The 13940-nt window shown below is 45.8% G+C and overlaps 1 protein-coding gene across 1 annotated transcript in view; it reads right to left on the reverse strand.

Moving 5' to 3' along the window:
- Positions 1-1726: 1726 nt before the first annotated feature.
- The window catches only part of T265_13894 (hypothetical protein), a gene marked incomplete at both ends in the record, with an annotated part of 69505 nt that continues 57291 nt past the window's right edge, over positions 1727-13940 (reverse strand). Inside the window, 5 exons of the mRNA XM_009171030.1 lie at positions 1727-2285; positions 5113-5211; positions 5373-5615; positions 8601-8699; positions 8861-9182. Coding sequence (XP_009169294.1) covers positions 1728-2285; positions 5113-5211; positions 5373-5615; positions 8601-8699; positions 8861-9182 — 1321 coding nt within the window. The remainder of the gene's footprint in view (positions 2286-5112; positions 5212-5372; positions 5616-8600; positions 8700-8860; positions 9183-13940) is intronic.

Below are 13940 nucleotides of genomic sequence, written 5' to 3' on the forward strand. Positions count from 1 at the left end.
TGGCGATGTGAGCTTTTGTGGACGCAGTCCAAGTGGAGGCTGTCACGAACCCGACAATAGGTCGCGGAATGTTGGATTTTCATTTCTTCTCTAAGAAAGGACATAAAATAGACGTGCTAAAATGGAAGACAATCGGAAACAAGAATGACATACTAATCTGAAACTGAGGGTTCATCAGCCTGTCACGTCTGGTCACCATTTCGGATGGGACTGGTGAGATGTGTAACTTAATTGCCGGGACTTAAGGCCGGTAAACGCTGATGAACCTGTATCCACTTCCACAGTTCTGCAGTTTCTTTGGATACTTGGAGATGCAGTCATCTCGGATGTCCGCTCGTAGCAGGCTGGTGCGAGGTCTTTCTCCATTGTCGCTGGTATCGTTTGTGGATGGAAAATTCTGCAGTTATGTACGCCTTTACTCGTATCTGGTCACCCTGTTTAACGTCCAATGCACAATCAACAAACACTATCATATCCACACAAATTTAGATTTGACAGGAAAATCAACGGAAGCAAACTGAATTTCCCGTTCATGATGGTCCGCCCCCTCATGTTCAGTTCGTACGACTTTCCAGATAGCCCAGTACGTTGTTGTCCAGACGTCTGGACACTATTCAGAGGGTTCCTCAGAACTCTTCGATAGCCCACGACCAGTTTTTCTCTCGTTGAGACCCATTAGATGGGCGAAATCTGATAGGTTCAAGCAGAACACAAGATTGTTAGAAACTCGGGGACCACACCTACCTGATGAACCCCAAGAATGGGGAACCGGACTGTTGAAGGGTTTTCAAAAACCCTATAAATAATGTCAGTTCACGGTTTTGTTTTCTGATTATTGCGACAGTTACAAATCGGATGGCTGTGCCCTGGAACATTCTGCAACAGAGACACCGGTTGCCCAAAGAGATGACCAGAATTTGGTAATCACGTGATCAAGTAAAGGGCGTTCGATCGATCATATCATTCTTCTCGTGGATGTTTCATCTTGTTTGTGGGGCCGACCTAAGCTGAAAAGCTGGAATCATTGGCAGTGCGCGTCTCACGAAACTCCAAGGATCTCGAACTTACAACCTTACACTGAAGACGCATTGCAAAGTAATAAGTAGCCAGCGGGCCCAGTAACTCTGAAGCATCGAATTAACTCGTGAAAACGACAAGTTCCAGTCAAGAAAGACTACGGAATATAAGCGGCCCCCGGGCAAATCAATCACACCGTTCAAGCGTGAACACCATTGCCTGTTCAGACGTGGTAACTCAGATTTGTCTAACGCGCACTGATGGAGAAGGGGAAACACGCTCACTCGGATGTCAGATGTCAGGAGTTCAAACATCGGCACGACCAACGATATGCACTGTTGATGAGCTCCAAAATGAACGAAACTCGATTTCATTGCTCCCCCCTCTTGCCAGAATAATTGTGCCAGGACGGAAGAACCAAGTTGAGTTGGCAATCACAGACTGAACTTTGAGCGGTTGAAGATGAAAGTTCAATGTCTTGTAGCATCACTAGCACGAGACTACATTTCGTCATTACAACTTTTCAGGACGTTCATAAACGTCAAGCACACCTCTCTGATTGTTTACACCAGCAAACTAACTTAATTGTGGTGCTTTGAATAAAATGCAGTTACACCTGACATGTGATGACAGTTGCGCACAATCACTCACTCACTCACATTGATCAATCAACTTTTGGGTTCTTTGTCTAGAGGAGATTCGGGCTCACTGGAGCTAAAAATCGAATCGGCTTGACCTGCGATATGTCCCTGATCGTGCCGCAAATCGGAATGTGCCACATGTGTACTGCATAGTTCCAGATCACGCGAGGTTGTCTGGTCAATATGCGGTTCACTCGTGTAGGTCACCGCCGACAGAAGATGAGATTGACTCTCAACAAATAGATTGGATGTGGCTGCGAAGGGATCGGACGGCATGGGAACTAGGGGAGGTTTTGTTGGGTGAGCGATGACCAGCGGATCAGGGATTAAATCTCTCCTCTTCGTTTGTACGCTGACCGATTCTATGCTCTGGGATGCCTCCGGCGCAAAAACAGGGAGAGCGCTCGACGCTTTCAGAATACCAACAGTGACACCGGAAGGGGATGGAAACTCTTGTTTCGGTGGACCGCTAGCTCCGAAAATGCTGCTAACGGGAATTTCCGTGGGATCTGGGTCGTCCAGAGTACTGCCTCGTCCTTCAGAATTTGGACTTCCGGGGCCTCCGAGCCCGGGTTCCGTATGTCGGCGATTCACCTTTCGGCGCTTCCGTTTCTTCAGCATTGTTGCCTATGAGCGAAGAGTTTACGGTGAAAAAATCGATAAATGTGGATGACAGATCATTCAAAACATCCATCAGGTTTAGAGACTAAAAAAATCTAAAAATCTTCGTCGAGATGTGTGTGACCAAGGAAAGGCACTCGTCCGAACACGGAAGCGGAGGTATCATGTAATCAGCAAAATACCATTTTTACAGTACACAAATGAAAAGGATTACCGGATTGTCTTCATAAGAACGGTGCAGAAAAGTTGCCAGCAATCCGATGGTCACGACGAGTTTATGTGGCAAGATCGCAAAACGCCTTTGTAGAGGGCTTTTCAGTGATTTCGATAACAAAATGGAACCGTTTCTTTGAACAGAATGGGTCCTCGGAGTTCTATGGACAATAGCTAGAAAAAGCCGACCAACAATAAAAGCCCCCCTGCTCGGAGGATGTGTATGGAAGCTGTAATTCTGCGAGTGTGTGAAATCAGGCGAACGAACACGTGATGAGAAATTACATGTTACCCTCAAGGTCAAACAAAAAGACGAATCAAGAGAGTATTCGGCACAGTTAAGTTAGGTAATCAAACTTATGAGAGCAAAATAATTTATTAATGGGTTGTGCTCTAAACGCGAATGAACTATCAAAGTGCGCACTCGGGTTGGAAGAAGGGGAATGCGGACGATTTGGTCACACACACTGTATGTGATCGAGAGCTCTCTGTACGATTGAATTTGAGTAGAAAGTATTCTTGAGTTTTGAGGCGATCCCAAGATATAGCCCGAGGCAAAAACCAGCGCGCACATGAACTACTGACAAATTGAAGTAAGTAGTCAGAAATTATTACCAACAGCTCACAGCCCATCACCCATTCTCTGCCCAAAGGTTTTCACCGCTAAGTTGACGGAACGCTCTGCTATCAAAATCTTATCGATCGGAGCGGTATAGTTTTTAGACCGAAGCACCGCGAAATAATTACCGCACCAAGTAAGAGTTCATCAATTACTTGTGGCCTACTAAATGGATCGAAGAAGTTTTATCCATTTCAATCTCGTTCAAAAAGTCCTTCCCTTTTCCTGGCGCGATCATTCCAGTTAGTCCATTATATACAGGAAAACATTGAACCCGAGTTTCTCTTACATGATAGCCTGGTGAAATACGCGACCTTGCAGAACATGCTAGCTTGCTGTCCACTTGACTGATTAGTTATTACTACTCGATTCATGGCAGTAGTACAAAAATAAATATATTTCCATGGGTTCCAGGGGCTCTCATCCATTGGCCTCGATTGACCAGGGATAGCAGATGAGTTGAAATATGCTAGATATACTAATCAGTGAACAGAATGGAGAGGGGCTTTGTTATCGAAGATCGCCTATAAGCCGAAAGAGTTGCTAACGTAAATCATAGTGTGCATCAAGCCGAGTTAAGCGACAAACTTTCGAGCGGACACGTGCCATTGAAGCCATCCGAAATCCATCAAAGAAGTAAACCAAGTGATCCGACCAACAGCCTCGTTCACTACCAGAGACATCCTGCGGTTTTGGCAGCAAACATACTGCCGACTGGGAGAAAGAACAGTTTGACAAAATGGTCTGCCAAGATTTACTTCGAGGCCAGGCAGGCACATTGTGCGTTTGCTCACCCAATGCATACCACTGACATTCCGTTGTCAACATAGTGTGATTAATTTCCATTTCAGATGTACCACACCACTTTCGGTCGAAAATGGCTTCAATAAAAAGAATGTGTGGACTTTGCGGTCCCGGACTAAGTTCAGGACGTCTGCTAGATGTAGGTATTGGACAGTTCGCAGGGTTGACTACGATATGGAGCAGTTTGTCACCGTTGGCAAGCGAACCATGAGTTAGGATATCATCTCCTTCAAGCTTCTGCACGGTAGACACCGGCTATCAGCGGCGATTTTGGAGCGACAGGTAACGCTTTCATTTGGTTTGAGCAAAGGAATACACCAAAGTGACGACAGATCCGTTTGTTCAACGATCATCCCAATGGGTTCCCTCCTGAGGGACCGTAACTGTGATTAGGCGGGCGATGGAATTCGAACACAGGGTAACTAAGGTAAACAAACTCCAGGTACACAGATTTGATCAGGATACCCCGAATGTCTCACTTGTCGTTTCACGGTGTTACTTGGATAAAAATTCAGACGCATCCATGCCACCAAGACGGTTTCATCAACTTGTGCTTTCTGGCTCCGAGTTTTCTGGTCTCGTGGAACGAAAGGCGAATCGAGGTTTTTTTTGTTGAGCGTGGCGGAATACCATCCTTCGTGGTGTTGGGAGTGAGTTAGATGAACAAAAACCCACCTACAAACACCTGGTCGGTAATTTGGTTCTGAGGGGGGGGGGAGGCAACTGAATTCAATTTGAATCAGTCGTTTATGAAACTGCAACAAAAGGCGTCCTTTGAGCAGCGCATCACCTGAAGAGTCATGAATGAAAGATTCGACTGGGATTAACTAAAGTTCCCGTCAAAATACCGAACTAGTGTGCCAATGAGTGTAGCTCCTGAATTTCGCACAATTTGGAACGTAAGAGCGACAGAAACCCGGAACCGCGCCTAACTGAGGAACCCACATGACCGACGGTGTGCTGGCAAAGAGTTTGCAGCGACATTCTGAGTAACTTTACGTGCTAAATGAGCAAGCGATTGTGTCCTATTATTTGTAAAAAAAGTATAAATGTGATTTAAGCTCCTACAGCCGCTACCGAGTAAGAAGTTGGTTTGGGGTACATATGGTCAAGTGTAACTCTTCGCGACGCGTTAACCAAGATTATTTTCCAGAAAGGGTGGTAGACGAGGATCCAAAAGTACTCGGTACAGCCTACCTTCAGCGCCGATCGTAGCACAATAATCTGTCCGGGGGGCTGAATCCACGGTTCTCCATCCACTTGTACCGGAATTTCCGTCTTGATCGTAATGCGAATCTGGAATGAAAATCACGAAAACAAAAATCAGACCACAGTGAATGAGCCTCTAAGCCGTTTAAGGATAAAAAGGAAACTCCCTCCCAGCAACATGACCCCCAATTTGTGAAAACGTGTGCCCTCAAAACCGAAACACACTACTTACACCACATACTACTTACATGCCGTCCTTGAGCCAATCGAGTCCCAGTTCGTAGACCGGAGAAGATTTGTCCGAGGTGCACGACCCCAGTGACACCAACCACCTCGAGCTGACCGTCATAGTGAGTTGGAACGGAGAATGCATCGTCCTTTTCCACACCCCATGGGTTCGCGCCAGCACCCCAAGAGAGGATGTTCAGGATGATGATGCCTTCGAGTGGGGGCAGATCCAGTTGGCGTCCATCGACTTCAACGCAGATATTCTGGTGCAAATCTCTGCATTTGGTTCGGTTGACCATCTTTCGGAGGCCCATTTTCAGATAGACGCTTTTATTGTGTATCCTGCAGCGGAAATTCAGTGGGCTCATAGTGGATTCCAAAAAAAGAAAAGTGTTAGAATGATGCTGGGAAACCGAATTCACTGTGACCTCGCAGTTTATTCGGAAATACTCACACACACACACACCATAATTGATAAAACTGTTGTCAGGCCCCAGACGATGGCTTGTGGAATTTAGTAACATGTATCCAAATCAGGCGGAATAAACGAACACGTGATGAGAAATTACATGTTACCCTCAAGGTCAAACAAAAAGACGAATCAAGAGAGTATTCGGCACAGTTAGGGGAAGTAATCAAACTTATGAGAGCAAAATAATTTATTAATGGGTTGTGCTCTAAACGCGAATGAACTATCAAAGTGCGCACTCGGGTTGGAAGAAGGGGAATGCGGACGATTTGGTCACACACACTGTATGTGATCGAGAGCTCTCTGTACGATTGAATTTGAGTAGAAAGTATTCTTGAGTTTTGAGGCGATCCCAAGATATAGCCCGAGGCAAAAACCAGCGCGCACATGAACTACTGACAAATTGAAGTAAGTAGTCAGAAATTATTACCAACAGCTCACAGCCCATCACCCATTCTCTGCCCAAAGGTTTTCACCGCTAAGTTGACGGAACGCTCTGCTATCAAAATCTTATCGATCGGAGCGGTATAGTTTTTAGACCGAAGCACCGCGAAATAATTACCGCACCAAGTAAGAGTTCATCAATTACTTGTGGCCTACTAAATGGATCGAAGAAGTTTTATCCATTTCAATCTCGTTCAAAAAGTCCTTCCCTTTTCCTGGCGCGATCATTCCAGTTAGTCCATTATATACAGGAAAACATTGAACCCGAGTTTCTCTTACATGATAGCCTGGTGAAATACGCGACCTTGCAGAACATGCTAGCTTGCTGTCCACTTGACTGATTAGTTATTACTACTCGATTCATGGCAGTAGTACAAAAATAAATATATTTCCATGGGTTCCAGGGGCTCTCATCCATTGGCCTCGATTGACCAGGGATAGCAGATGAGTTGAAATATGCTAGATATACTAATCAGTGAACAGAATGGAGAGGGGCTTTGTTATCGAAGATCGCCTATAAGCCGAAAGAGTTGCTAACGTAAATCATAGTGTGCATCAAGCCGAGTTAAGCGACAAACTTTCGAGCGGACACGTGCCATTGAAGCCATCCGAAATCCATCAAAGAAGTAAACCAAGTGATCCGACCAACAGCCTCGTTCACTACCAGAGACATCCTGCGGTTTTGGCAGCAAACATACTGCCGACTGGGAGAAAGAACAGTTTGACAAAATGGTCTGCCAAGATTTACTTCGAGGCCAGGCAGGCACATTGTGCGTTTGCTCACCCAATGCATACCACTGACATTCCGTTGTCAACATAGTGTGATTAATTTCCATTTCAGATGTACCACACCACTTTCGGTCGAAAATGGCTTCAATAAAAAGAATGTGTGGACTTTGCGGTCCCGGACTAAGTTCAGGACGTCTGCTAGATGTAGGTATTGGACAGTTCGCAGGGTTGACTACGATATGGAGCAGTTTGTCACCGTTGGCAAGCGAACCATGAGTTAGGATATCATCTCCTTCAAGCTTCTGCACGGTAGACACCGGCTATCAGCGGCGATTTTGGAGCGACAGGTAACGCTTTCATTTGGTTTGAGCAAAGGAATACACCAAAGTGACGACAGATCCGTTTGTTCAACGATCATCCCAATGGGTTCCCTCCTGAGGGACCGTAACTGTGATTAGGCGGGCGATGGAATTCGAACACAGGGTAACTAAGGTAAACAAACTCCAGGTACACAGATTTGATCAGGATACCCCGAATGTCTCACTTGTCGTTTCACGGTGTTACTTGGATAAAAATTCAGACGCATCCATGCCACCAAGACGGTTTCATCAACTTGTGCTTTCTGGCTCCGAGTTTTCTGGTCTCGTGGAACGAAAGGCGAATCGAGGTTTTTTTTGTTGAGCGTGGCGGAATACCATCCTTCGTGGTGTTGGGAGTGAGTTAGATGAACAAAAACCCACCTACAAACACCTGGTCGGTAATTTGGTTCTGAGGGGGGGGGGAGGCAACTGAATTCAATTTGAATCAGTCGTTTATGAAACTGCAACAAAAGGCGTCCTTTGAGCAGCGCATCACCTGAAGAGTCATGAATGAAAGATTCGACTGGGATTAACTAAAGTTCCCGTCAAAATACCGAACTAGTGTGCCAATGAGTGTAGCTCCTGAATTTCGCACAATTTGGAACGTAAGAGCGACAGAAACCCGGAACCGCGCCTAACTGAGGAACCCACATGACCGACGGTGTGCTGGCAAAGAGTTTGCAGCGACATTCTGAGTAACTTTACGTGCTAAATGAGCAAGCGAACCTACAAACCCTGGTCGGTAATTTGGTTCTGAGGGGGGGGGAGGCAACTGAATTCAATTTGAATCAGTCGTTTATGAAACTGCAACAAAAGGCGTCCTTTGAGCAGCGCATCACCTGAAGAGTCATGAATGAAAGATTCGACTGGGATTAACTAAAGTTCCCGTCAAAATACCGAACTAGTGTGCCAATGAGTGTAGCTCCTGAATTTCGCACAATTTGGAACGTAAGAGCGACAGAAACCCGGAACCGCGCCTAACTGAGGAACCCACATGACCGACGGTGTGCTGGCAAAGAGTTTGCAGCGACATTCTGAGTAACTTTACGTGCTAAATGAGCAAGCGATTGTGTCCTATTATTTGTAAAAAAAAGTATAAATGTGATTTAAGCTCCTACAGCCGCTACCGAGTAAGAAGTTGGTTTGGGGTACATATGGTCAAGTGTAACTCTTCGCGACGCGTTAACCAAGATTATTTTCCAGAAAGGGTGGTAGACGAGGATCCAAAAGTACTCGGTACAGCCTACCTTCAGCGCCGATCGTAGCACAATAATCTGTCCGGGGGGCTGAATCCACGGTTCTCCATCCACTTGTACCGGAATTTCCGTCTTGATCGTAATGCGAATCTGGAATGAAAATCACGAAAACAAAAATCAGACCACAGTGAATGAGCCTCTAAGCCGTTTAAGGATAAAAAGGAAACTCCCTCCCAGCAACATGACCCCCAATTTGTGAAAACGTGTGCCCTCAAAACCGAAACACACTACTTACACCACATACTACTTACATGCCGTCCTTGAGCCAATCGAGTCCCAGTTCGTAGACCGGAGAAGATTTGTCCGAGGTGCACGACCCCAGTGACACCAACCACCTCGAGCTGACCGTCATAGTGAGTTGGAACGGAGAATGCATCGTCCTTTTCCACACCCCATGGGTTCGCGCCAGCACCCCAAGAGAGGATGTTCAGGATGATGATGCCTTCGAGTGGGGGCAGATCCAGTTGGCGTCCATCGACTTCAACGCAGATATTCTGGTGCAAATCTCTGCATTTGGTTCGGTTGACCATCTTTCGGAGGCCCATTTTCAGATAGACGCTTTTATTGTGTATCCTGCAGCGGAAATTCAGTGGGCTCATAGTGGATTCCAAAAAAAGAAAAGAAAATATGAGAAATGCACTCACTTGCAAATCAATTTGGTTTTCACGAGAGACTCAACTGAAACTCTCGTTGATGATGTCTCCAGGCAACTGAATGTGCTGCACACAGGTCACCACAAGAAGGGTGAAACTGGCCGTGGGCTGTCGAAGAGTTTTCAGCAACCTTGTGAGTAGTTTCCTTCGTGAAAATATCCTGCCATATCCCAAATATCGTGCCAACCGAAACACCAAGAGGCCTGTGTGCAGCACATTCAGTTGTAGAATATCATAAACGAGAGGTTCAGTTAAGTCTCCCGTGTAAACCAAATTGATTTGCAAATGAGTGTATTTTTCGAAGACTACTCACAAGTCCACGACCGACTTTGCCCTTCTTCAGGCGTCTCGAATGGATGCTGTCCTGAATACTCCGAAAGCGTGCCAAACAAAACATGAGGCAATCACCGCGTGGCACAGAAGAGCTTTAGCAACCTTGCGAGTAGTTTCCCTCATGAAAACAAAATATGGTTTCTCAATCAAAAAGTGCTGTGCAAAGTAGTTGGAACTAGTACAATCCGTAGTTGACAGAAATTCTGCGTGACTTCAGTTCATTTGAATGTACGGTGCACCCTGTCACATTAAACCTACTTAGGCTGACAGCGAGAACATTCAGAGCTAGGTTACCGGAATTCTCCCTCGACAGGCGTCCTTGTCGCTTGTGTCCTCAACCGACTTTTCAAATTGCAAACCACTCCATAGAGAGTAAGCGGGTGGGAAAGCACTGGTGAAGTACGGAACAATCGGTTCATACGCGTGAACAGAATCAGACTCGCGAAAGAGGGATGCCGCCTTCTGGGGGGGGGTCTTCAGCAAGTTCTCAGTCATCTTCGTTCGGCCTGCATCTCCAGTGAGTGTGTTGTAGCATAAGCCTCTCAAAATATACACAAGTTCTGGAGAAAAGAACATGAATTCTTCGAATACTACTTACCACTATTTCAGTACCGCGGCTCAATCGAACAGTTTACAAGCCACTACCCATCTTTCCCGTTAGTCGATGCTTGATGAGAACAGTGCAACTGCTGTATTGTTTTGTACTTTTCTTTTGCTTCAAATGCATAAACATTTTTTGTTAGAATACGAAAATCTACAAAAGCGCGCGTTTGTACGATTTATACGCAATACAAACGTGCTCACGTGTTTCACCATCATCAGCAGTGCACATCCCCGGCCGTGCTGGGGCTCGAACCCTGGACAGTTGACATCCGAGACGAGCGATAGGCCAACAACGTACACGGGAGGCGCTTGAATTTTCACGTGTGGAAAGGTGAACCCATCCAAGCTTTACCGATGTGCTAGATCAGCCCGAGACCTCGAACGATGACTCAGCAAAGGCCCTGGTTTTCTCAATCGAGTGACCCACTCTCGAGTCAGGTGCTTGCATTTTCAGGTGTGGACTCACCAGTAAAACGGTGGACACGAATTCTAAAAATCCCGCAACCAGCTAAAAGTAAAGTCCTTAATGTTGAATCAAACGAAAGCTATGTCAAGACATTGCTTTCACCATCCCAGGCTGCTGTGCATACACCGCAAAGTAGATTGATCTAGGGTCAAACCTTAGCAGCCGTATCTCGGTTCATAACCGGGCTTGTAGAACTGAGCCACCAACGCCACACGAATTCGTGTTGATTCGAAACGTACTCGAGAAGTCTGTTTCATTACACACAGCTCCTTTCGATGTCCGGCGACGAAAGGTCTTCAGGTCAATTGCCAAGCCCGGGGAACAGATCAACGGCGAGCTGACTAACTTTCAAAAAGTACATGTAAGTTGCAACGCGTCTAAATCGTTATCTACGTGATCGGACGTGTGAGAGACCACAGAGATTAGGAAGCGAACAGCTTTGGAGTTCACTTAAACGATATCAACATCACGGTTGTCTGAACAGTTATTAACACGGACGTCGGTGATGAGACAAAGATTCGGCATTCTTCCATCATCCGAAAACCCACTGAGTGCCTCCATTCTCGGTGGAATGGTAACCTAACGTAAGCGTTCAGTTGCAGCGCCCTTTCAACGCCTAGCTATCATGGTGTAACGGTGATACTACTGACGGGGGAGGCATGCGAGTAGTATGTTTTCTTCTTGTAAATTTGCATGGGGTCTCTTGAAAAGTGAGATCTGTTGCGGAATTTGTGGAGTCGCTTTGTAGCATTTGCTTGCATTTGAGCAACGGTCAATGAATATCCAGGAAAATTCGGGAAGACGCGTCCAAGAGGAGATGGGTGTTCAGTTTTTGTAAATAAGATGCATATGAGAGTTCTGCTCCCCTGTCCGATAGTCTGTAGCTGGTCAGTTGGAATTTTCTAATAAATAACTCCGCATAGAAGGCCTTCTTCTATTCAGTGGTATCCTAGTGAAACACCGCGGTTGAGATACTGCCAGGTTGCCCAAGTCTAGACAAAATCAGTCGAGATATTGGAGTACAGTTCGAATCATGGACATTTCGAGCCAGGTGGATCGTTACTATCTTTCCTGAGGGTCAGAATCATTCCTTGGATGGGAATGATTGATTGAGCGGCTAGAAGTGTGGGCACCTCAGAATGCTTGACATAGGGCCAGCACTAGGTCCTCTCCCTCACCCACTCTTTTTCTATTCTCTTCTCTGTAGGGTTTTTAATACAATTATATATATATATATATATATATATATATATATAACTAAACGAACTTTATGGTTGTACGGCAGTGCAGATCAACGGCGAGCTGACTAACTTTCAAAAAGTACATGTAAGTTGCAACGCGTCTAAATCGTTATCTACGTGATCGGACGTGTGAGAGACCACAGAGATTAGGAAGCGAACAGCTTTGGAGTTCACTTAAACGATATCAACATCACGGTTGTCTGAACAGTTATTAACACGGACGTCGGTGATGAGACAAAGATTCGGCATTCTTCCATCATCCGAAAACCCACTGAGTGCCTCCATTCTCGGTGGAATGGTAACCTAACGTAAGCGTTCAGTTGCAGCGCCCTTTCAACGCCTAGCTATCATGGTGTAACGGTGATACTACTGACGGGGGAGGCATGCGAGTAGTATGTTTTCTTCTTGTAAATTTGCATGGGGTCTCTTGAAAAGTGAGATCTGTTGCGGAATTTGTGGAGTCGCTTTGTAGCATTTGCTTGCATTTGAGCAACGGTCAATGAATATCCAGGAAAATTCGGGAAGACGCGTTCAAGAGGAGATGGGTGTTCAGTTTTTGTAAATAAGATGCATATGAGAGTTCTGCTCCCCTGTCCGATAGTCTGTAGCTGGTCAGTTGGAATTTTCTAATAAATAACTCCGCATAGAAGGCCTTCTTCTATTCAGTGGTATCCTAGTGAAACACCGCGGTTGAGATACTGCCAGGTTGCCCAAGTCTAGACAAAATCAGTCGAGATATTGGAGTACAGTTCGAATCATGGACATTTCGAGCCAGGTGGATCGTTACTATCTTTCCTGAGGGTCAGAATCATTCCTTGGATGGGAATGATTGATTGAGCGGCTAGAAGTGTGGGCACCTCAGAATGCTTGACATAGGGCCAGCACTAGGTCCTCTCTCTCCCCCACTCTTTTTCTATTCTCTTCTCTGTAGGGTTTTTAATACAATTATATATATACATATATATATATCCATAAGTAGATGAACAACCAGATACCCGTTATCTAATCACGTCGTTACTAACACACTGCTGCCATTCAAAACCAGCCAAATTTCTGAGGCATCGGCGGTCGAAAACCTGAATCACCTCACATCCCCTGTCCGCATAGGCCATGTCTCGCACCCATACAACAACACAGCCCTTACTGTAGCCTGGTACACACGACCCTTAAAATCCAGTGAGATGCCTTTTTGACGCCACAAGTGACGCAAATTAGCAAACGTGATTCGAGCCTTTGAGATTCTTGCACTGACTTCATCAGACACACTTCCGTCAGAGCTAATACAACTACCGAGGTACGTAAAGTTTTCCACACGGCATGCGTAGCACATAACCGAGCCGTCGCAGTCGATGATGCCGGATGTTTTCCCGGATTGGGATGCCTGTAGAACAACCAGATACCCGTTATCTAATCACGTCGTTACTAACAAACTGCTGCCATTCAAAACCAGCCAAATTTCTGAGGCATCGGCGGTCGAAAACCTGAATCACCTCACATCCCCTGTCCGCATAGGCCATGTCTCGCACCCATACAACAACACAGCCCTTACTGTAGCCTGGTACACACGACCCTTAAAATCCAGTGAGATGCCTTTTTGACGCCACAAGTGACGCAAATTAGCAAACGTGATTCGAGCCTTTGAGATTCTTGCACTGACTTCATCAGACACACTTCCGTCAGAGCCAATACAACTACGGAGGGATGCAAAGTTTTCCACAATCTCCAGTGGTTCTCCTTGAATTGTGAAGGACTTTAGCATCAATTTTTTCCTCAGGTTGAGCGTAGTTTGCGTCATTCCTTTACAGTGTGCCAGTGGGGACAAAGGAGAAACTCCTCTCAACTTGTACCATAGCGTCTAGACATCAAACTCGGCGCTTTTCTCTGTTTGAATTCACACGCTCCAACAACTTAAGGTGTCAAACATGAACCCACTCTGCATGTCTACTTCACAATTCGCCCTAATTAGGGTCAGCACAGTTGTTACAACTATCGAGACCGTCAGACGGTAGCGGACTTTCATTGGTAGCTGAAGGTC

The sequence above is a fragment of the Opisthorchis viverrini genome, assembly GCF_000715545.1.
Source record: "Opisthorchis viverrini unplaced genomic scaffold opera_v5_116, whole genome shotgun sequence".
In the NCBI taxonomy this organism is placed as follows: domain Eukaryota; kingdom Metazoa; phylum Platyhelminthes; class Trematoda; order Opisthorchiida; family Opisthorchiidae; genus Opisthorchis; species Opisthorchis viverrini.